This window comes from Rana temporaria, chromosome 5, assembly GCF_905171775.1.
Source record: "Rana temporaria chromosome 5, aRanTem1.1, whole genome shotgun sequence".
Classification (NCBI taxonomy): Eukaryota; Metazoa; Chordata; class Amphibia; order Anura; family Ranidae; genus Rana; species Rana temporaria.
Genome location: NC_053493.1, coordinates 34390785 through 34408227, shown reverse-complemented (window position 1 = coordinate 34408227; position 17443 = coordinate 34390785). Strand labels below are relative to the sequence as shown.

The window sequence follows — 17443 nt, the reverse complement described above, 5'->3', positions numbered from 1 at the left end:
CCTTATTGCAAAAACATCTTGCTTTTGTATTACACTGAAGTTCTTATAGATACCGCCATCTTGTATGTATGTTCAGCTGGCAGTAATAGGATAGTTGATATGCCGCTGAGAAGGGATGGAGCTAATACATTGCAGTTGGTATATTAACCTTCACCTCCTGAACATGAAGAGGATCTTTAGTCACTACTTATAATAACTATTTGTGTTTCTCCAGGTAAACGAGTCTCGCCTAGTCCATCTGGAAAAGGACTTCAGAGAAGTGAAGAAATGCCTCTCCAATGCTGAGGAGAAGTTGGCATTTTACATGAAGCGAGAAATTCAGGAAGAGGAGCTCCAAAGCATGTCCGATATTGATTTACCACATGTGCGGAGCCCGGACTGGACAACACTGGACAGGACCACCTCCTATTCACAGACTGACAGAATCCCAAGTGTTAACAACAGCAACCAGACCTCACAGATCCCAAGGAAGCATGTTGGGGTGCAGAATGAGCTGGAGACAGGGCTAAGCAGCTCCTCTGATGAGGTTGCAGAATTAATGGAACAGTACACTGAGAAGATCAGTCAGATGCAGGAACTCCACGCTGCCGAGATCCTGGACATGGAGTCCAGACATATTTCAGAATCGGAATCTCTGAGGAGCGAACAGTACACCGTTGTTCAGGCCCTCACGGATGAGTGTGACGCTTTGAAAGCTGTTATTGAAGCCCTGAAATCTCCTGTAAGATTTTTGTTCCTTTTTTCTAAAATATGGTTAAATTAGACATTTAGACAAAAGTTTTACAAGCCATTTTATGCCATTGTTTGTTTATGGAGATTTCTTGGCTTTTTTTGCTTGATTTTATGTGCCTATTTAAATTGGGTGAGTCTGAAATGCCTCATTTCACTAAGTTGGTGGAGTGTGTTCACGTACTACTAGCCATATGCTGTATCTGTGTGTAGAAAAAAGTGTTATGCAGGTAGAGGCCACCACAGACATAAGAAAGCAGCTGGACGCTCAAACTTTGATCGATGACCCATAGGCATTTATAAAATTTTGCAGCGGTTTATGTTGACACTAAATGAAAATACAGGCTTTCTGCTGGCACTTCTGGGGCCAGCTTATCAGGAGGAAAATTTTAGGATTTAGACTTTTGCAACATGTCTAATCGCTAATAAATAAATACTTTATCTGAAAAAGTGAAGATGGTATAGATCATTAACCCGGTAAGAAACAGTAGAAACAAGAGTCCGTGTTCAAAGAAAAGCAAAATAGAGCTCAACAGCTTGAAATGCTCATCCTCTTCCTCTTCCACCAGAACCACCACTAGTGAAGATAATTCGGGGTCTAAATACACCCCTGTTGTAATTGCTCTTACCAAAAGGTACTTAATATACAGCGTTGTATGAACTCAAAAATGCCTCTCCACTTCTTCAGATTCAAAAGGGTACATAAACGCATCCAGCGACTGGTGCTCAGATATAGAGGTAAAAAAAGCCACAATAGTGTAATACCGTATAAACTTTTTATTTTATTTTGAATAAAACATTTATACGGTATTAAACTATTGTGGAGGTGTGATTACTGTGGCCCGGATTCACGTAGATGCGCGTAACTTTGTGCGGGCGTAACGTATCCTATTTACATTACGCCTCCGCAACTTTTACAGGCAAGTGCCGTATTCTCAAAAGAAAGTTGCGGCGGCGTAGCGTAAATAGGCCGGAGTAAGCCCGCCTAATTCAAATTGTGAAGAGGTGGGAGTGTGTTATGTAAAGTAACCATGACCCGACGTGATTGACGTTTTTCACGAACGGCGCATGCGCCATCCGTGGACATATCCCAGTGTGCATTGCTCCAAATACGCCGCAAGGACGTATTGGTTTTGACGTGAACGTAAATTACGTCCAGCCCCATTCACGAACAACTTACGCAAACGACGTAAAAAATAATTAATTTGACGCGGGAACGACGTCCATACTTAACACCTCATATAGCAGGGGTAACTTTACGCTGGGAAAAGCCTAACGTAAACGGCGTATCTGTACTGCGTCGGCCGGGCGTACGTTCGTGAATTCGCGTATCTAGCTAATTTACAGATTTCTAGGCGTAACTCAGCGTACACGCCCCTAGCGGCCAGCATAAATATTCAGTTAAGATCCGACGGCGTAACAGACTTACGCCGGTCGGATCTAATAGGAATCTATGCGTAACTGATTCTAAGAATCGGGCGCATAGATACGACCGCTCAGACTCAGAGATACGACGGCGTATCTGGAGATACGCCGTCGTATCTCCTTTGAGAATCTGGGCCTAGTTTTTAGTTTCGTTTTTCAAACCATCACTGCTCTATGGCTCTGTATGCTCTGTAAGGCAGAGGCAGGAAACAAAATGCAAAAACTAAACTAGAAACTACAGGTACATTATATGATTGATTTTTATCTATTTTTAATCGTTTTTAAAAGGAATCAGTTAACTATTATGTCTCTATACCCTGTAAACTGTAATTTCAGCAAAACAAAAAAAAATTATTTACAACTCCTTTAAACCTTTTTCAGTCAGAGCAGACCAGTAGACTGTCATCAAATGTCTGTCTTTGTGTAGCCAATACCTCCATAGTCATACTAGATAAAATCTGCCTCATTTATTTACATTTGCTTATATGTCTACACCATAGCACTGTTACAGGGATCCCAGAACTCGCATACATAATATTTCAGACAGGTCACAGAAATCCGAATGTTGCCAGCACTTTTTATGCAATATTTAGGTGCATGGTAAATGAAGCCTCTAAATTCCCTGCAACTAAACTGAAGATTCATCATTTACAGGGAAGAAAAGACCATTATGAAGCTTCTGGCTTCTGATACTGGTAGAATCCATGAAATATATATCCTTGAGAAGTTCACGCCTTTCAAATTTAGCCTTCATATTAGTGTAGCATAAAGTTTAAGATTAACCAACTGCTTCAGTTCAGCATAGAACTATACACACATCTTGTAAAATGAGCCATTTTTGTTTTTGTAATTCAGGGAGGAGGAGTGCCCGATTCCGTGCTGTCTACATCATATCATTTAACAGATGCAACCTCTAGCGGTAAGACCACTTTTTTTTTTTGGTATTTGATGGTGTACTCTGTGGCCATTTTCTGGCAACCCAAGAACCATGGTATCTTACAGTTTATGTAGGCACTGAGCCTAAAGTCTTATGCTCCTACAATACCCATACACACTAATATACGCAGTAAGGCAAACACAGAACCTTTTAATTCATTGTGCTTGTGTCCATAACTGGAATCAGACCTCTAACCCTGGCCCTGCTAACCCCCTTAGTCACATTGGAGTGGACATGAAATTAGCGAGGACCTAATGGTTAGGGGGGTTTTTCCTTTATTATGTACTGTAATATAAAATCGAGTAAGACCTACGCTCTCCTGATCTAGGTATATACCCCTTCAATGCCATTTACTTGCTTTTAAAGTTCAGCCAGAGGCTCCTTTTTATGTTTTGTTTTTTTTAACAAGTACAGTACCTAATGCAGTTACAATATGATGCACAAGCCTCATGAGGTAAACAAAAATATGTCCTTGATTTACCCTGACTGAGCCAAATCTTCCTTCATTTGTGTCTCACATGTTTCCCCTCCCAGACACTGCAGCTCACAGTGGATAGGCTCCAGCAACAGAGGAAGTGCTGTTAATGTAGTAAAAAGTGAGCAGGGCTAGATGCTAATTGCCAAAGCTACAGGTTTGTGAATCTGCAGTTGTAATGCTGATAACCACATACCCTGTAACATTTTTTTGTTACCATTGTAGTGCAAGCAGACACAGTCCACATGTCTCTGGGTGAATCTACAGCAGTGGTTCTCAACCCTGTCCTCAAGTACCCCCAACAGGCCATGTTTTGGGAATTTCTCTTACATAAAATAGCTGTCCAAAATACCAAGACATTGACTGATTTTAAAGCACCTGTGCAAGATAAAGGAAAACCTGCAAACATGGCCTGTTGGGGGTACTTGAGGACAGGGTTGAGAACCACTGGTCTACAGGACAAGAAGAAAAGGGAAATCCTTTGAATGGCACCCCAATTGCGAAAAGGCTTGATGACAGTTGTACCATTCTTTATCTAAAATTAAAAGCAGAAGTTTTGGTTTCATGTATACATTATGTGAATCTGTATTCACTAGATAAAAGCAGACACCCACAGGTACCAGAGCAGTCACATTCCATGCAGAGTTCTTCAAGAGCCTCAAAACCAATTGCACTCTAGTATGCAAGTCTCATTCAGTTCCTTTGAATAAGAACCCACCCTTCCTGTCTCTTTGTTAGTCATTGAGACTGGCCATCATAGTTATGGACCAGTAGTAGTTCAGGTGTGCCTTCCTTTTAAACTTCTACCCTTAATTAAATCTGTACTCCAGGAATTCAGCCACTTTCTTAAATGTACTGCCTTACTATGGGTTAAGTCCAACGAGGTGCATGCCACCTCTTGGATTTATCTCTTTAATTTACAATTTACATTCTTACCGAGCGCTCGGATTACAGCTATCGGTATACTTGCAATGCTGAATTTTCTGGTGTCAGCTTTTGCAGCTGCAGAGTCATGTGCAGCCGCTATGCTACCTTCCTCTCGCTCAATCAAGAAGAGCTTTGTATTATGTGAATCCATTAAAAAAAATACAAAGGGCTAGATTCACGTAGCCCGCCGTAAATTTGTGCGGGCGTAGCGTATGTTATTTATGCTACGCCCCCGCAACTTACACGGGCAAGTGCAGTATTCACAAAGCACTTGCTCCGTAAGTTGCGGCGGCGTAGCGTAAATGGGGCCGGCGTAAGCGCGCCTAATTCAAATGAGTATGAGGGGGGCGTGTTTTATGTAAATGGGTGGTGACCCGACGTGATTGACGTTTTCCCCGAACAGCGCATGCGCCGTTCGTGGAATTTACCAGTGTGCATTGCTAAAAAGTACGCCGCAAGGACGTCATTGGTTTCGACGTGAACGTAAATTACATCCAGCCCTATTTGCAAACGACGTAAAAAATTAAAAATTTGACGCGGGAACGACGTCCATACTTAACATTGCGCATGCCTCATAATAGCAGGAGCAACCTTACGCAGAAAAAGCCTAACGTAAACAAATAGCGCCGGGCGTACGTAAATTTGTGAATCGGCGTATCTAGGTCATTTGCATATTCTACGACAGAAGCGCTACCTAGCGGCCAGCGTAAATATGCACCCGACGGTGTAAGAGACTTACGCCAGTCGGATCTTAGGCTAATGTCGGCGTATCTTGCTTTCTGAATACAGAAGGAAGATACGCCGGCGCAGCTTTGAATTTACGCGGTGTATCTATAGATACGCCGGCGTAATTCAATGCTGAATCTAGCCCAAAGCCTTCTGTGAATTGACAGCAGAGGGAAGGGCCAGGTAGCGCATCGCTCCTATCAGAGCACTAGGAGTATCGTGATCGCTGCAGTCCCAGCGCCCAGTAAAACTGTCAATTGTAAATTAAAAAGATGAGTCCATTGTGGCATACAGCTCATTGGAGTTAACCCATAGTAACCCAGCACATTTTGGAAAGCGGCTGGATTTTTGGGTTTTAACCTTAAATAATTTGGCTGCCTACTTTTGTGTGCGCTCTTCAGATCTCTTCTTATACCTTCTTATACTTCAGTTCCCCAAAATGTCAAAAGTTTTCTATATGGCAATAAGTGTAAAAAAAAATTATATTTATTTGTTAGATGTTGGCACAGAGTGTGACTGGAGCCAGGGGACGTATGATGCACAGAGCTTTGACCAGATACCAGAAGGACTGAGGGTTGATGAGGATGATATCCATACAGAGTTAATTCCCAGCAAGATCAAGGTACTCCCAATAAAGAAGCATGCATTATATATGGTCCTAGCATGCTCCTGATAGTTATACAGTCCTCTCTTGTTGCAGGACTTGTTACGAGCCGTCCATCAGGAGGGCATGCAGGTGCTGTCATTGACAGAGGCAACCAGCCCTGAAAAGGAGCCGACTTTCACTGTGAAGACTCAGCCCTGGCACGAGGAGAGGAAATCTATGCTTGAAACCATTGCATCTCTGAAAGATCTAATTGCTAAGATGCAGATTCACAAGGACTCAGAGGTTGGTGTGCAGTATGTGGGAGCCTGGCAGGCTGTGTCTTATTTCACATTTTGTTCTCAAACTAATAAAGTATCAGCTTTTATTAATACTGCTTTATATCTTAGGCTCATACAAGGCCAGGCTTCCATGACCTCCGGCCAGACTGGAGAGGGGAGATGCTGCGAGCGATTCAGGAAGTCTTCCAGAGAGAGCAAGATGTCCTCATGTCTGCTTTCCACTCTCAGCTGGCTTCACTGGGCAAATGTGATGCAAATGCACTACTTAACCAAATGCAGCACAGGCTTGAGGAGCAGGTGACCTACAGCAATACAGCAAAAATGCTAAATCTTTAATATTTTTAATTTAATTAAAAAATAAATCTGTTTTTAGAGATATAATAATCCATTAACCACATCAATACTGGGCACTTTCGCCCCCTTTCTTCCCAGACCAATTTTCAGTTTTCAGCGCTCTCGCACTTTCAATGAGAATAGCGCGTTCATGCAATGCTGTACCCAAATTACATTTTTATCATTTTGTTCGCACAAATAGAGCTTTCTTTTGGTGGTATTTATTCACGACTCCGTTTTAAATTTTTCGCAATGTAAGTGAAAAAAGAGCAGAAATTTGGAAAATGTTTAAAGAAATCCAATAAAATCGAATTTATAACGCACGCGGCGATACCACACATATGTGGTTTGAACGGCGTTTACATATGTGGGCGGGACTTGCGTGTGCGTTCGCTTCTGAGCGTGAGCTACTGGGGACAGGGGTGTTTTAATAAAATTTATTATTATTATTTTTTTTTTAAAAGAAATTTATGTATGTATAAGTACATATATATTACTGCGCTGATCCTGTAAATTTGTGTAAAAATAAATATAGATACACCAGCAGTTTACATAAATACCAAGAATAACCCTTATACATATATAAACGTGCAAATCAAATCAATATAGTATAAATACTAGTGTACACCAAAAAAACAAGTGCTCCAACAAATGAGTCACCAGTCTGGTCACCAGTCATCTCTATGCTTCACCATCTGGTGCCGGACGATTCTTTCTCCGGACCCCCGATGGCACGGGAGAGCCCGGAGAAGCACCGGATGGCAGTGGGAGGGGGGATGTCCCCTTCTGTCGCCTATAAGAATTATCAAGCGGTGGAACTGCCGATATGATCATTCTTATCGTGCACAGAATCGCCGGCACTAAAGAATGATATCTGAATGATGCCTCTAGCTGCAGGCATCATTCAGATATCCCCCCACAAAGCCCAGGACGTCATATGTTGTCCACCCAGGATGGGAGATCCCCTCTGTGGACGTCATATTACAATGACTGGGTAATGAAGTGGTTAACAAAAGAAGCTAATAGCCATTGAGGAACACAGGTCTAGTATGGTTATAATCATGCTCTCTGTTTGCCAGTGTCCAATTCTCCTGTAGGCAGGAGTATAACCCAAAGGTTTAAGATTTTCTGTGTCCCTCAATGGACTCCAAGAAAATGAAATTATGGGGAGTACAAAAATGGCGAGTTGGGCCTTTAAATCAAATATTACGAGACTGACGAGAGTGCAATGGGACCCTCTTTGCTTTATGGTGAATAGCTCTCCTTTCAGATTATTTTTTACTTTCACAGCTTTTGTTTTACTTTTTAAAGGCAATTACAATTGTGCCTGGTTACTTAGCTCTCTGCATTTTTTTATCAGGGGATGGAGCAGATCAATGCCATGGACTGTATACAAAATGCAGACCGGCGCAGTTTATTACTTGAGATTCAAGATCTCCGGGCCCAGCTGTCAAGTCTGCACAATGATCCCGGGATCCAGTCACTGTTTCATCCAAACAGAGAAGGTATATATACTTTGTATGTGTTTCAATTGTGAAATATGAAAATAAGCTTCTTCAAAAATACTTTGATGGTGCCATTTGTAATGAGCAGGTGGGTGTGTTTTATCGCACTGCCTTAGGCCTTTCATACTTGTGTGAGTTCAAAGTCGCGCAATTTTACCACGATTTTGCCGCTATTTGCGGCCGTGATTTTGCCGTGATTTCAATGAATGCCTGTGTAATTGCCATCAAAATTGGACCAAGTAGTGCAGGGACTATTTTGAAGTCGTACTAATATGAATGGTTGTCATTGGAAATCATGGGCTGCAGTTTCAAGTCGTGTGACAAGTCGTACAAGTGTGAAAAGGGGCCTTAGCTGACCCAAATTACAGACCCATGTATGGTATTTTTTTCAGCCTCAGGTTGTCTTTGAAAGTTCTATAAGTGCAGAGGCAGCTCTTTAATTAGGCAAATTAGGTGGTCGCCTAAATCCTCGCACTCACGGGGGCCTAGCGGCCACCTTACTTGCCCAAAGCATTACCCCAGTTTTGAGGGACAGGGGACCTTAACTGCTGTGACGTCAATGACCCAGCATGCCCTCAGTCAATGTCGTCACAAGGGGCGGGTTCACCAGATGACATCACTGTGTGACCCCGCCCCTTAGATATTAAAGAGCAGGATCTGGGGGCCGCCTTGTTAAAGAGGGCTTCCAGATTCCGATAAGCCCCCTGCCCACAGACCCCCACAACCACCTGCCAGGGTTGTGGGGAAGAGGCTCTTGTCCTTGAATTGTTTTTTCCATCATAGGCATGAGTGGGGCCTCATGTCAAGTTTTGCCTTGGACCTCACAAAGCCTAGAGCCGCCTCTGTACAAGTGACTTGAGTACAATGTATTGGTCCTGAGATGTATGAAAATATATTTTTCTGAAAGAAAAAAGGATTTTTGGGGTTAAATTTCATATTTATTTTTAGCATGCATTTCCTGGGATCCCTGCATGGAGTCTCCATATATACATTTTTCCTGCTTAAAATGTTAAATATATAATTTTACTTATTCAGGTATAGCATGACCAATGGAGTATGTCCTGCCTGAAAGAGTTTGGACCTCTCATGGGGTATATACTCTTACTGGCCACTTTATTAGGTACACCCGTTCAATTGCTTAGTAACACAAATTGCTAATCAGCCAATTACATGTTGAAGACGACTTTCTGAAGTTCAAACCAAGCATCACAATGGAGAAAAAAGGGGATTTAAGTGACTTTGAACGTGGCATGGTTGTTGGTCCCAGACGGGCTGATCTGAATATTCTCAAAAACTGCTGATCTACTGGGATTTTTACACACAACCATCTCTCGGGTTTACAGAGAATGGTCCGAAAAAGAGAAAATATCCAGTGAGCGGCGGTTGTGTGGAGGAAAATGCCTTGTTGGTGTCAGATGTCAAAGGAGAATAGGCAGACTGGTTCAAGATGATAGAAAGGCAACAGTAACTCAAATAACCACTCGTTACAACAAAGGTATACAGAATACCATCTCTGAATGCACAACACGTCAAACCTTGAAGCAGATAGGCTACAGCAGCAAAAGACCACACCGGGTGCCACTCCTGTCCGCTAAGAACAGGAAACTGAGGCTACAAGTCGCACAGGCTCACCAAGATTGGACAATTGAAGATTGGAAAAACATTGCCTGGTATGATGAGTCGCCTTTTCAGCTGCAACATTCAGATGTTTGGGTCAGAATTTGGCATACGCAAATGAAAGTTTGGATCCAGGCTGTTGGTGGTGGTATAATGATGCGGGGGGACATTTTAGGCCCCTTGGTACCAATTGAGCATTCAGCCACGGAAGGATTTTCCCTCTTAACCACTTAAGGACCGGATCAATATGCTGCTAAATGACCCAAGGGTTTTTTACAATTCGGCACTGCGTCGCTTTAACAGACAATTGCGCGGTCGTGCGACGTGGCTCCCAAACAAAATTGGCATCCTTTTTTCCCCACAAATAGAGCTTTCTTTTGGTGGTATTTGATCACCTATGCGGTTTTTATTTTTTGCGCTATAAACAAAAATAGAGCGACAATTTTGAAAAAAATGCAATATTTTTTACTTTTTGCTATAAAAAATATCCCCCAAAAACATATATACCGATTTTTTTTTCCCTCAGTTTAGGCCGATACGTATTCTTCTACCTATTTTTGGTAAAAAAAATCGCAATTAGCGTTTATCGATTGGTTTGCGCAAAATGTATAGCGTTTACAAAATAGGGGATAGTTTTATTATTTTTTTTTTTTTTTTTACTACTAATGGTGGCGATCAGCGATTTTTTTCGTGACTGCGACATTATGGTGGACACTTCGGACAATTTTGACACATTTTTGGGACCATTGTCATTTTCACAGCAAAAAATGCATTTAAATTGCATTGTTTATTGTGAAAATGACAGTTGCAGTTTGGGAGTTAACCACAGGGGGCGCTGTAGGAGTTGGGGTTCACCTAGTGTGTGTTTACAACTGTAGGGTCTGACGTCATCGATCGAGTCTCCCTATAAAAGGGATCACTCGATCGATGCAGCCGCCACAGTTTTTACTAGTAATGGCGGCAATCAGCAGTTTTTTGTGGGACTGTGACATTGGGGCAGACAAATTTAACTCTTTTTACCCTTTTTTTGGGGACCAGTGACACCAATACAGTCATCAGTGCACTGATTACAGTTTAAAAGACAGGGAAGGGGTTAACACCAGGGGTGATCAAAGGGTTAAATATGTTCCCTGTTTGTGCTTTCTTACTGTGTGGGGGAAATACTGACAGAAACAATACAGAGATCGCTGTTTCTAATCGTTAGGAACAGCAGATCTCCATGTTCTTTCCTATCAGAACGGGGATCTGCCATGTTTACATAGGCAGATCCTTGGGCCTCATACACACGATAGGTTAACCAGAGGACAACGGTCTAAAGGACCGTTTTCATCGGTCAAAACCGATCGTGTGTGGGCCCCATAGGTTATTTAACCATAGGTTAAAAAAAAAGACAACTTGCTTTAAATTTAACCGATTGATTCCTAACCGATAGGTCAAAACCGATCGTTAGTAGGCACGACCATCGGTTAAAAACCTGTTTTTTTTCAGCACGTCGTTGTGTTTTACGTCACCGCGTTCTGACACGATGGGTTATTTAACCGATGGTGTGTAGGCGTGACGGACCATCAGTCAGCTTCATCGGTTAACCTATGACAACGGTCCTTCAGACCGCTGTCCTCTGGTTAACCTATCGTGTGTACGAGGCTTTATTCTGCCTCTCTGTGGAGCAATCGCGGGTGGCCGGTGGACATTGTGTCTGCCGAATGCGCGCATCAGCTCCTCCTCTGTGCATGCCCACAGTATTTATTGCAGGAAACAACGTACAGGTACGTTGTTTTGCGCAAAAGAGCCGCCCGGCTGCAGTTTATATGCGGTGGGTGATCTTTAACTGGTTAAACACCACGGCCTACTTGAGTATTGTTGCTGACCATGTCCATCCCTTTATGACTAGTGTCCCCATCTTCTGATGGCTCCTTCCAGCAGGATAATGCACCATGTCACAAAGATCCAATCATCTCACCACTGGACAATGAGGTCACTGAACTCCGATGGCCTCCACAGTCACCACATCTCATCCAATAGAGCACCTTTGGCATGTGGTGAAATGGGAGATTCACATCATGGATGGGCAGCCGCCAAATCTCCAGCAAATGCGTGATATTATCATGTCACTATGGACCAGAATCTCTAAGGCCCCGTACACACGGTCGGACAAAACCGATGAGAATGGACCGAGGTTCAGTTTCATTGGTCCAAACCGACCGTGTGTATAGCCCATCGGTCTGTTGTCCTTCGGTCCAAAATTTTAAAACATGCTTTAAAATCGAACCGATGGCCCGCTGCCCGATCGGTCCAAACCGATGGTTAGTACAGAAAAGCATCGGTTCAAAACCCGCGCATGCTCAGAATCAAGTCGACGCATGCTTGGAAGCATTGAACTTCGTTTTATTCAGCACGCCGTTGTGTTTGACGTCACCGCGTTCTGACCCGATCGGTTTTTGGAACGATGGTGTGTACGCACATCAGACCGTCGGGCCACTTCAGCGGTGAACCAATGGAAATGGCCTGTCGGACCATTCTCATCGGTTTGGAACGACCGTGTGTACGCGGCCTGGAGGAATGTTTCCAACACCTTGTTGAATCTATTCCATGAAGAATGAAGGAAGTTCTGAAGGCAAAAGGGGTCCAACCCGGTACTAGCAAGGTGTACCTAATAAAGTGTCCGTTGAGTGCATGTCCTGCTTATAAAAGGTCGGACCTCTCATGGGAGAATATCTTTGTTCTGTAATAGAATATAACCTTCAGCACAAACTTTTTTCTCTCTCTCTGTTAACAGCCTAATGGCCGTTCCTTGTGGAATGAATGCGTTAGTAATGATTGCTTTTTTTTCCAGCAGGAGCACTTTACATTCACCAGGAGCAGGCCGCGCATTCCCAGGAACTCCACATGCAGCTCATGAGCATGGAGGTCAAAGCTGGAGAGTTGCAGGAGCAGCTGGGGTCCGAGAGACTTTTAGCAGCCGAAATAAAGAGCGAACTTGCACTAACCAAGATGGAACTCGAATCAAATCTTAAGCTGCAGCACAAGCACTTTAAGGAGCTGGAGGCTCTCCGGTAATCTTCTGTTCTTCAAGTGACACTTTTATGCCGCGTACACACGATTGTTTTTCAGCATGAAAAAAAAACGAAGTTTTCCCAACTTCATCATTAAAAACGACGTTGCCCACACACCATCGTTTTTAAAAAATGCTCTAGCAAAGCGCGGTGACGTACAACACGTCCGGCGGCACTATAAAGGGGAAGTTCCATTCGCCTTTGAGCTGCTTTAGCTGATTCCGTGTTAGTAAAAGACGATTTGCGTTTTTTTGTCTGTTACAGCGTGATGAATGTGCTTACTCCATTATGAATGGTAGTTTTACCAGAACGAGCGCTCCCGTCTCATAACTTGCTTCTGAGCATGCGCGGGTTTTTTACGTCGTTTTAGGAACTGTGTGTATCCCACTGTGTGTATCTGGGAACTGTGTGTATCCCAGAAAGCAGCCGGCCCATTCACAAAGCGCCGCGCTGCTCGCGCATGCGCAGTAGGAAACGGGCAGTGAAGCCGCACGGGCTTCACTGCCTGTTTCCCTTACTGTGGATGGCGGCGCCTGGAGCTGCCAGGATCGGCCTCAGCGGGGGCCGACATCGCTGGCGACTAGGACGGGTAAGTGTCCTTATTAAAAGTCAGCAGCTACAGTGTTAGTAGCTGCTGTCTTTTAATTTTTTTTTTTTCTTTTAACGGACCTCCGCTTTAAGAGCTGCGGGGAGAGAGAGCAGCACACTGATCTTCCCAGTGAATGGCTGTGTGGGAGGGCGGGGGTATCAGCACAAGTCTGATGATTGGAGGAGAGCAGGCTGAGTTCCCAGTACAGCTAAAGAACTGACCATGGTGTGCTCTCATGCTTATTGTGGTCAGTTTTTAATATGAAAGCAGAGGGACTGGCAGGAACACAAAGGATTTCACACAAGAGAAGAAATTCTAAGAGAAAAGGATACTTTCTCCTACAAGTACATGGTACAGCAGTCACATATCAGGAATATGAAATGTTGGGTTTACATGTTTAACAGATGGTTTGTTCATGAGATTATAACCATTTAAAGTGGAGTTCCACCCATAAATATAACATTACATCAGTAGTTTTAAAAAAATGTCATTAGTCCTTTACGAATTTTTTTTTTCTTTTTAGATGCCTTCAAAGTGTTGTTGCTAGGCAGAATAGTTAATCTTCCCACTTCCTGCACCTAGGTGCTTAATGCTTCCTAACCTACACCGCACAGACTCCTGGGAATGTAGTGGGTGTAACTTTCCAGGAGTCTGTGCACTCCCCAGTCTCAAAGAATCATGTGACTTGGACAGCACAGGTGCTGAAACCTGATCTGACACTGCTTGTGCAGCACTGAGCATGTGCGAGGTCTGCAAGGCTGAAATCCAGGAAGTCATACAGTCTGGCTTCATGATGCCCACACTTAAGATGGCCCCAGTCAATTTCTATTTTATAAAGTGTCTAAATGCTGTAACAACCTAACAAAAACGGACCTTAGTTTACAGGCTAACTTTACTAGAATACATTAAGCTTGTGTATTACAGGGGTATTTATATATAAAAAGTGAAATTGTGGCCGGAACTCCGCTTTAAGTTTAATTGATAAAGGCAGAGTAATTTAGTGATGTACTCTGAATAGAACTCTGACATTGGTAGATCATGGCGATGAATACTGACTGTTATACACTTTGTGTTTTTTTTTAAACAGGATGGAACTAAAGAAAAAGAGAGAGGAACTGGATAGAATGAATGAAGCACTTGCAAATGAGCAGAAAAAGTGTCGAGAGTTACAATTTGTCTTGGAAAAGGAGCAAACGAAGGGGAAACTGAAAGAGCTGCAGGAAAAAGAGGATGTGGAGGTGAGACAATGGCGTATTACATGGCCTAACCTTATCATTAGGCTTGTCCGGATACCCATACTAGTATCAGTGCCGATACCGAGCATTTACCCAACTTTCAATAAAGCAGCTGACAGCCGCTTCTCCTCTCCCTCCCGCGGCTTTCAGCTGCTTTATTGAAATCTATACAGGGAGATCAGTGATTGTAACTCCTCCCCAGCGCTGCACCAATGATCCCCAATTGTCACCTGTATACTGGTCCCCCTCCTTGCTCCTCTGTCCCACTCCGTCAGTTAAAAAAATACGTATGTGTAGCGCTAAAATTAATAAATGAATATCAAAATACCAAAAAATGTGTATAGTAAAAAATAAAACACATATAACATTAATAAATGTTAGACACAAATTGTGAAACATGTGAGATTCCTCTGTAGCGAGGGGTGACAACAGTGCCAACTGGCACGTGAACTGATACACCTAAGGTGGTATCAAACATAAAAACAAAGTCCAACAAAAACTCCTAAGTGTGATGATCCGAGGTATGTAGCAAAGTTCATCAACATCCACAAGTCATTCAAGTGAAAAGGTGAATAAATAGAAAAAGCGTGACTCCTTTAACGTGACAATCCCATCACCGGAAAAAGTGCAGGCTTACCGGAACTTGTTGACCACTGGTGGCATATGCCAAAAGAGGTCAGTCAAGGCTTTATATGACGGTTGTCAAACAGCAATCCTTGGCAGGAAGCGTAGGTCCAACTGGTGGGTAGGTCCTTATATGGAATAGGTCCCCAGGAGTAAGCCGGAAGCTATACTGATGTTGGTATCCCAAAACCAATTGGCTCAGTGTGTTAGTGGTGCATAGAGAAAAATAAAGAGAAGTGGCCACATAGCGTAACTCCGTATAAAAGAAAAAATACGTGTTTATTCACAGCTAACAAACTTACATTTGGCTGGACGCGTTTCGTGGTCAAAAGCACATCGTCATCGCCCCAGACGATGTGCTTTTGACCACGAAACGCGTCGGGAGGACTCCACTGTCGCCCCATTTACATGCAAGAGCTCTTTTACTTCCAGCCAAATGTAAGTTTGTTAGCTGTGAATAAACACGTATTTTTTCTTTTATACGGAGTTACCCTATGTCAGGGGTCTCCAAACTACGGCCCGCGGGCCACATCCGGCCCGCCAGGCCATTTCTTCCGGCCCGCAGCTTGAATCCTATCCACCTGTTAGCTGTGGAACCTGCGCTGCATATTCGCCCCAGGCAATAGGCAGCGCAGGTCCCGCAATCCCTTCCGGCGTCTCACTGTGTTGTTGGCTGCTGGGACCACGGCATCCCAGCAGCCAATGAGGTGTAGTGCAGACCCGTAGCCGCCTCCCTGCTCCCGCCTCCCGCCTCGCTGTTAACCAGTAACGAGTGTGTAATACAAGCGGGGCGGGAGTCGGGAGGTGCAGCAGGTCTGCAAAGCCAGTGATGGAGACGCGCTGGACACATGCAAGGAGGGGGGCTGATACACTTGTGTGGGGGTGGGTTAAATGGCTCTGATGGGGACACAAATGTGGGGGGGGGGGGCTGACTCTTATGGAGACACAAATGTGGGGGGGGGTTGATAACTCTTATGGGGACACAAATATGTGGGGGCTGATGACTCTGATGGGGACACACTGGGGGGGGGGGTTGTAGACTGATGGGGACACACATTTTGGGGGGCTGATGAGACTCTGATAGGGACACAAATGTGGGGGGGGGGTGATGACTCTGATGGGGACACAAATATCTGTGGGGTCTGATGGGGACACAAATGTGGGGGTGCTGGTGGCTCTTATGGGGACACAAACATGTGAGGAGGGGGTCTGATGGCTCTAATGGTGACACAAATATGTGGAAGGGGAGGTGATGGCTCTGAAGGGGACACAAATATGCTGGTGGGGGTGGGCTGTGATGGGGACACAAATGTGCAGGGAGACTCGGATGAATGATGGGGGGGCTCTAATGGGGACACCAATTTGTGGGGATAGCCTGATGAGTGATGGGGACACAGATGTATGGGGACACAGATAGGGAGACTGATGGGGACACAGATGATGGGGACACAGATGATGGGGACACAGATCATTGGGACACAGATGAATGGGGAGACTGATGGGGACACAGATGGATGGGGACACAGATGATGGGGACACAGATGAATGGGGACACAGATGGATGGGGACACAGATGATGGGGACACAGATGAATGGGGACACAGATGAATGGGGAGATGGATGGGGACACAGATGGATGGGGAGACTGATGGGGACACAGATGGATGGGGACACAGATGATGGGGACACAGATGAATGGGGACACAGATGAATGGGGACACAGATGAATGGGGAGATGGATGGGGACACAGATGGGGAGACTGATGGGGACACAGATGGATGGGGACACAGATGGGGAGACTGATGGATGGGGACACAGATGATGGGGACACAGATGATGGGGACACAGATGAATGGGGAGACTGATGGGGACACAGATGATGGGGACACAGATGAATGGGGACACAGATGGGGAGACTGATGGGGACACAGATGGATGGGGACACAGATGGGGAGACTGATGGGGACACAGATGGATGGGGACACAGATGAATGGGGAGACTGATGGGGACACAGATGGATGGGGACACAGATGGATGGGGACACAGATGAATGGGGACACAGATGAATGGGGAGATGGATGGGGACACAGATGGGGAGACTGATGGGGACACAGATGGATGGGGACACAGATGGGGAGACTGATGGGGACACAGATGGATGGGGACACAGATGGGGAGACTGATGGGGACACAGATGGATGGGGACACAGATGATGGGGACACAGATGATTGGGACACAGATGAATGGGGAGACTTATGGGGACACAGATGAATGGGGACACAGATGAATGGGGAGATGGATGGGGACACAGATGGGGAGACTGATGGGGACACAGATGGATGGGGACACAGATGGGGAGACTGATGGGGACACAGATGGA

At 44.5% G+C, this 17443-nt stretch overlaps 1 protein-coding gene across 11 annotated transcripts in view; it reads left to right on the top strand.

The window, feature by feature from the left end:
• The window catches only part of AKAP9 (A-kinase anchoring protein 9), a 359842-nt gene that overhangs the window by 317976 nt on the left and 24423 nt on the right, over positions 1–17443 (top strand). For 10 of the 11 annotated variants that reach the window (XM_040352376.1, XM_040352374.1, XM_040352375.1 and 7 more), the window contains 8 exons: positions 215–721; positions 3010–3073; positions 5717–5841; positions 5920–6108; positions 6213–6401; positions 7798–7942; positions 12393–12612; positions 14289–14439. In XM_040352376.1, the coding sequence (XP_040208310.1) occupies positions 215–721; positions 3010–3073; positions 5717–5841; positions 5920–6108; positions 6213–6401; positions 7798–7942; positions 12393–12612; positions 14289–14439 (1590 nt within the window). The remainder of the gene's footprint in view (positions 1–214; positions 722–3009; positions 3074–5716; positions 5842–5919; positions 6109–6212; positions 6402–7797; positions 7943–12392; positions 12613–14288; positions 14440–17443) is intronic. The other variant, XM_040352369.1, reaches the window with a different exon arrangement.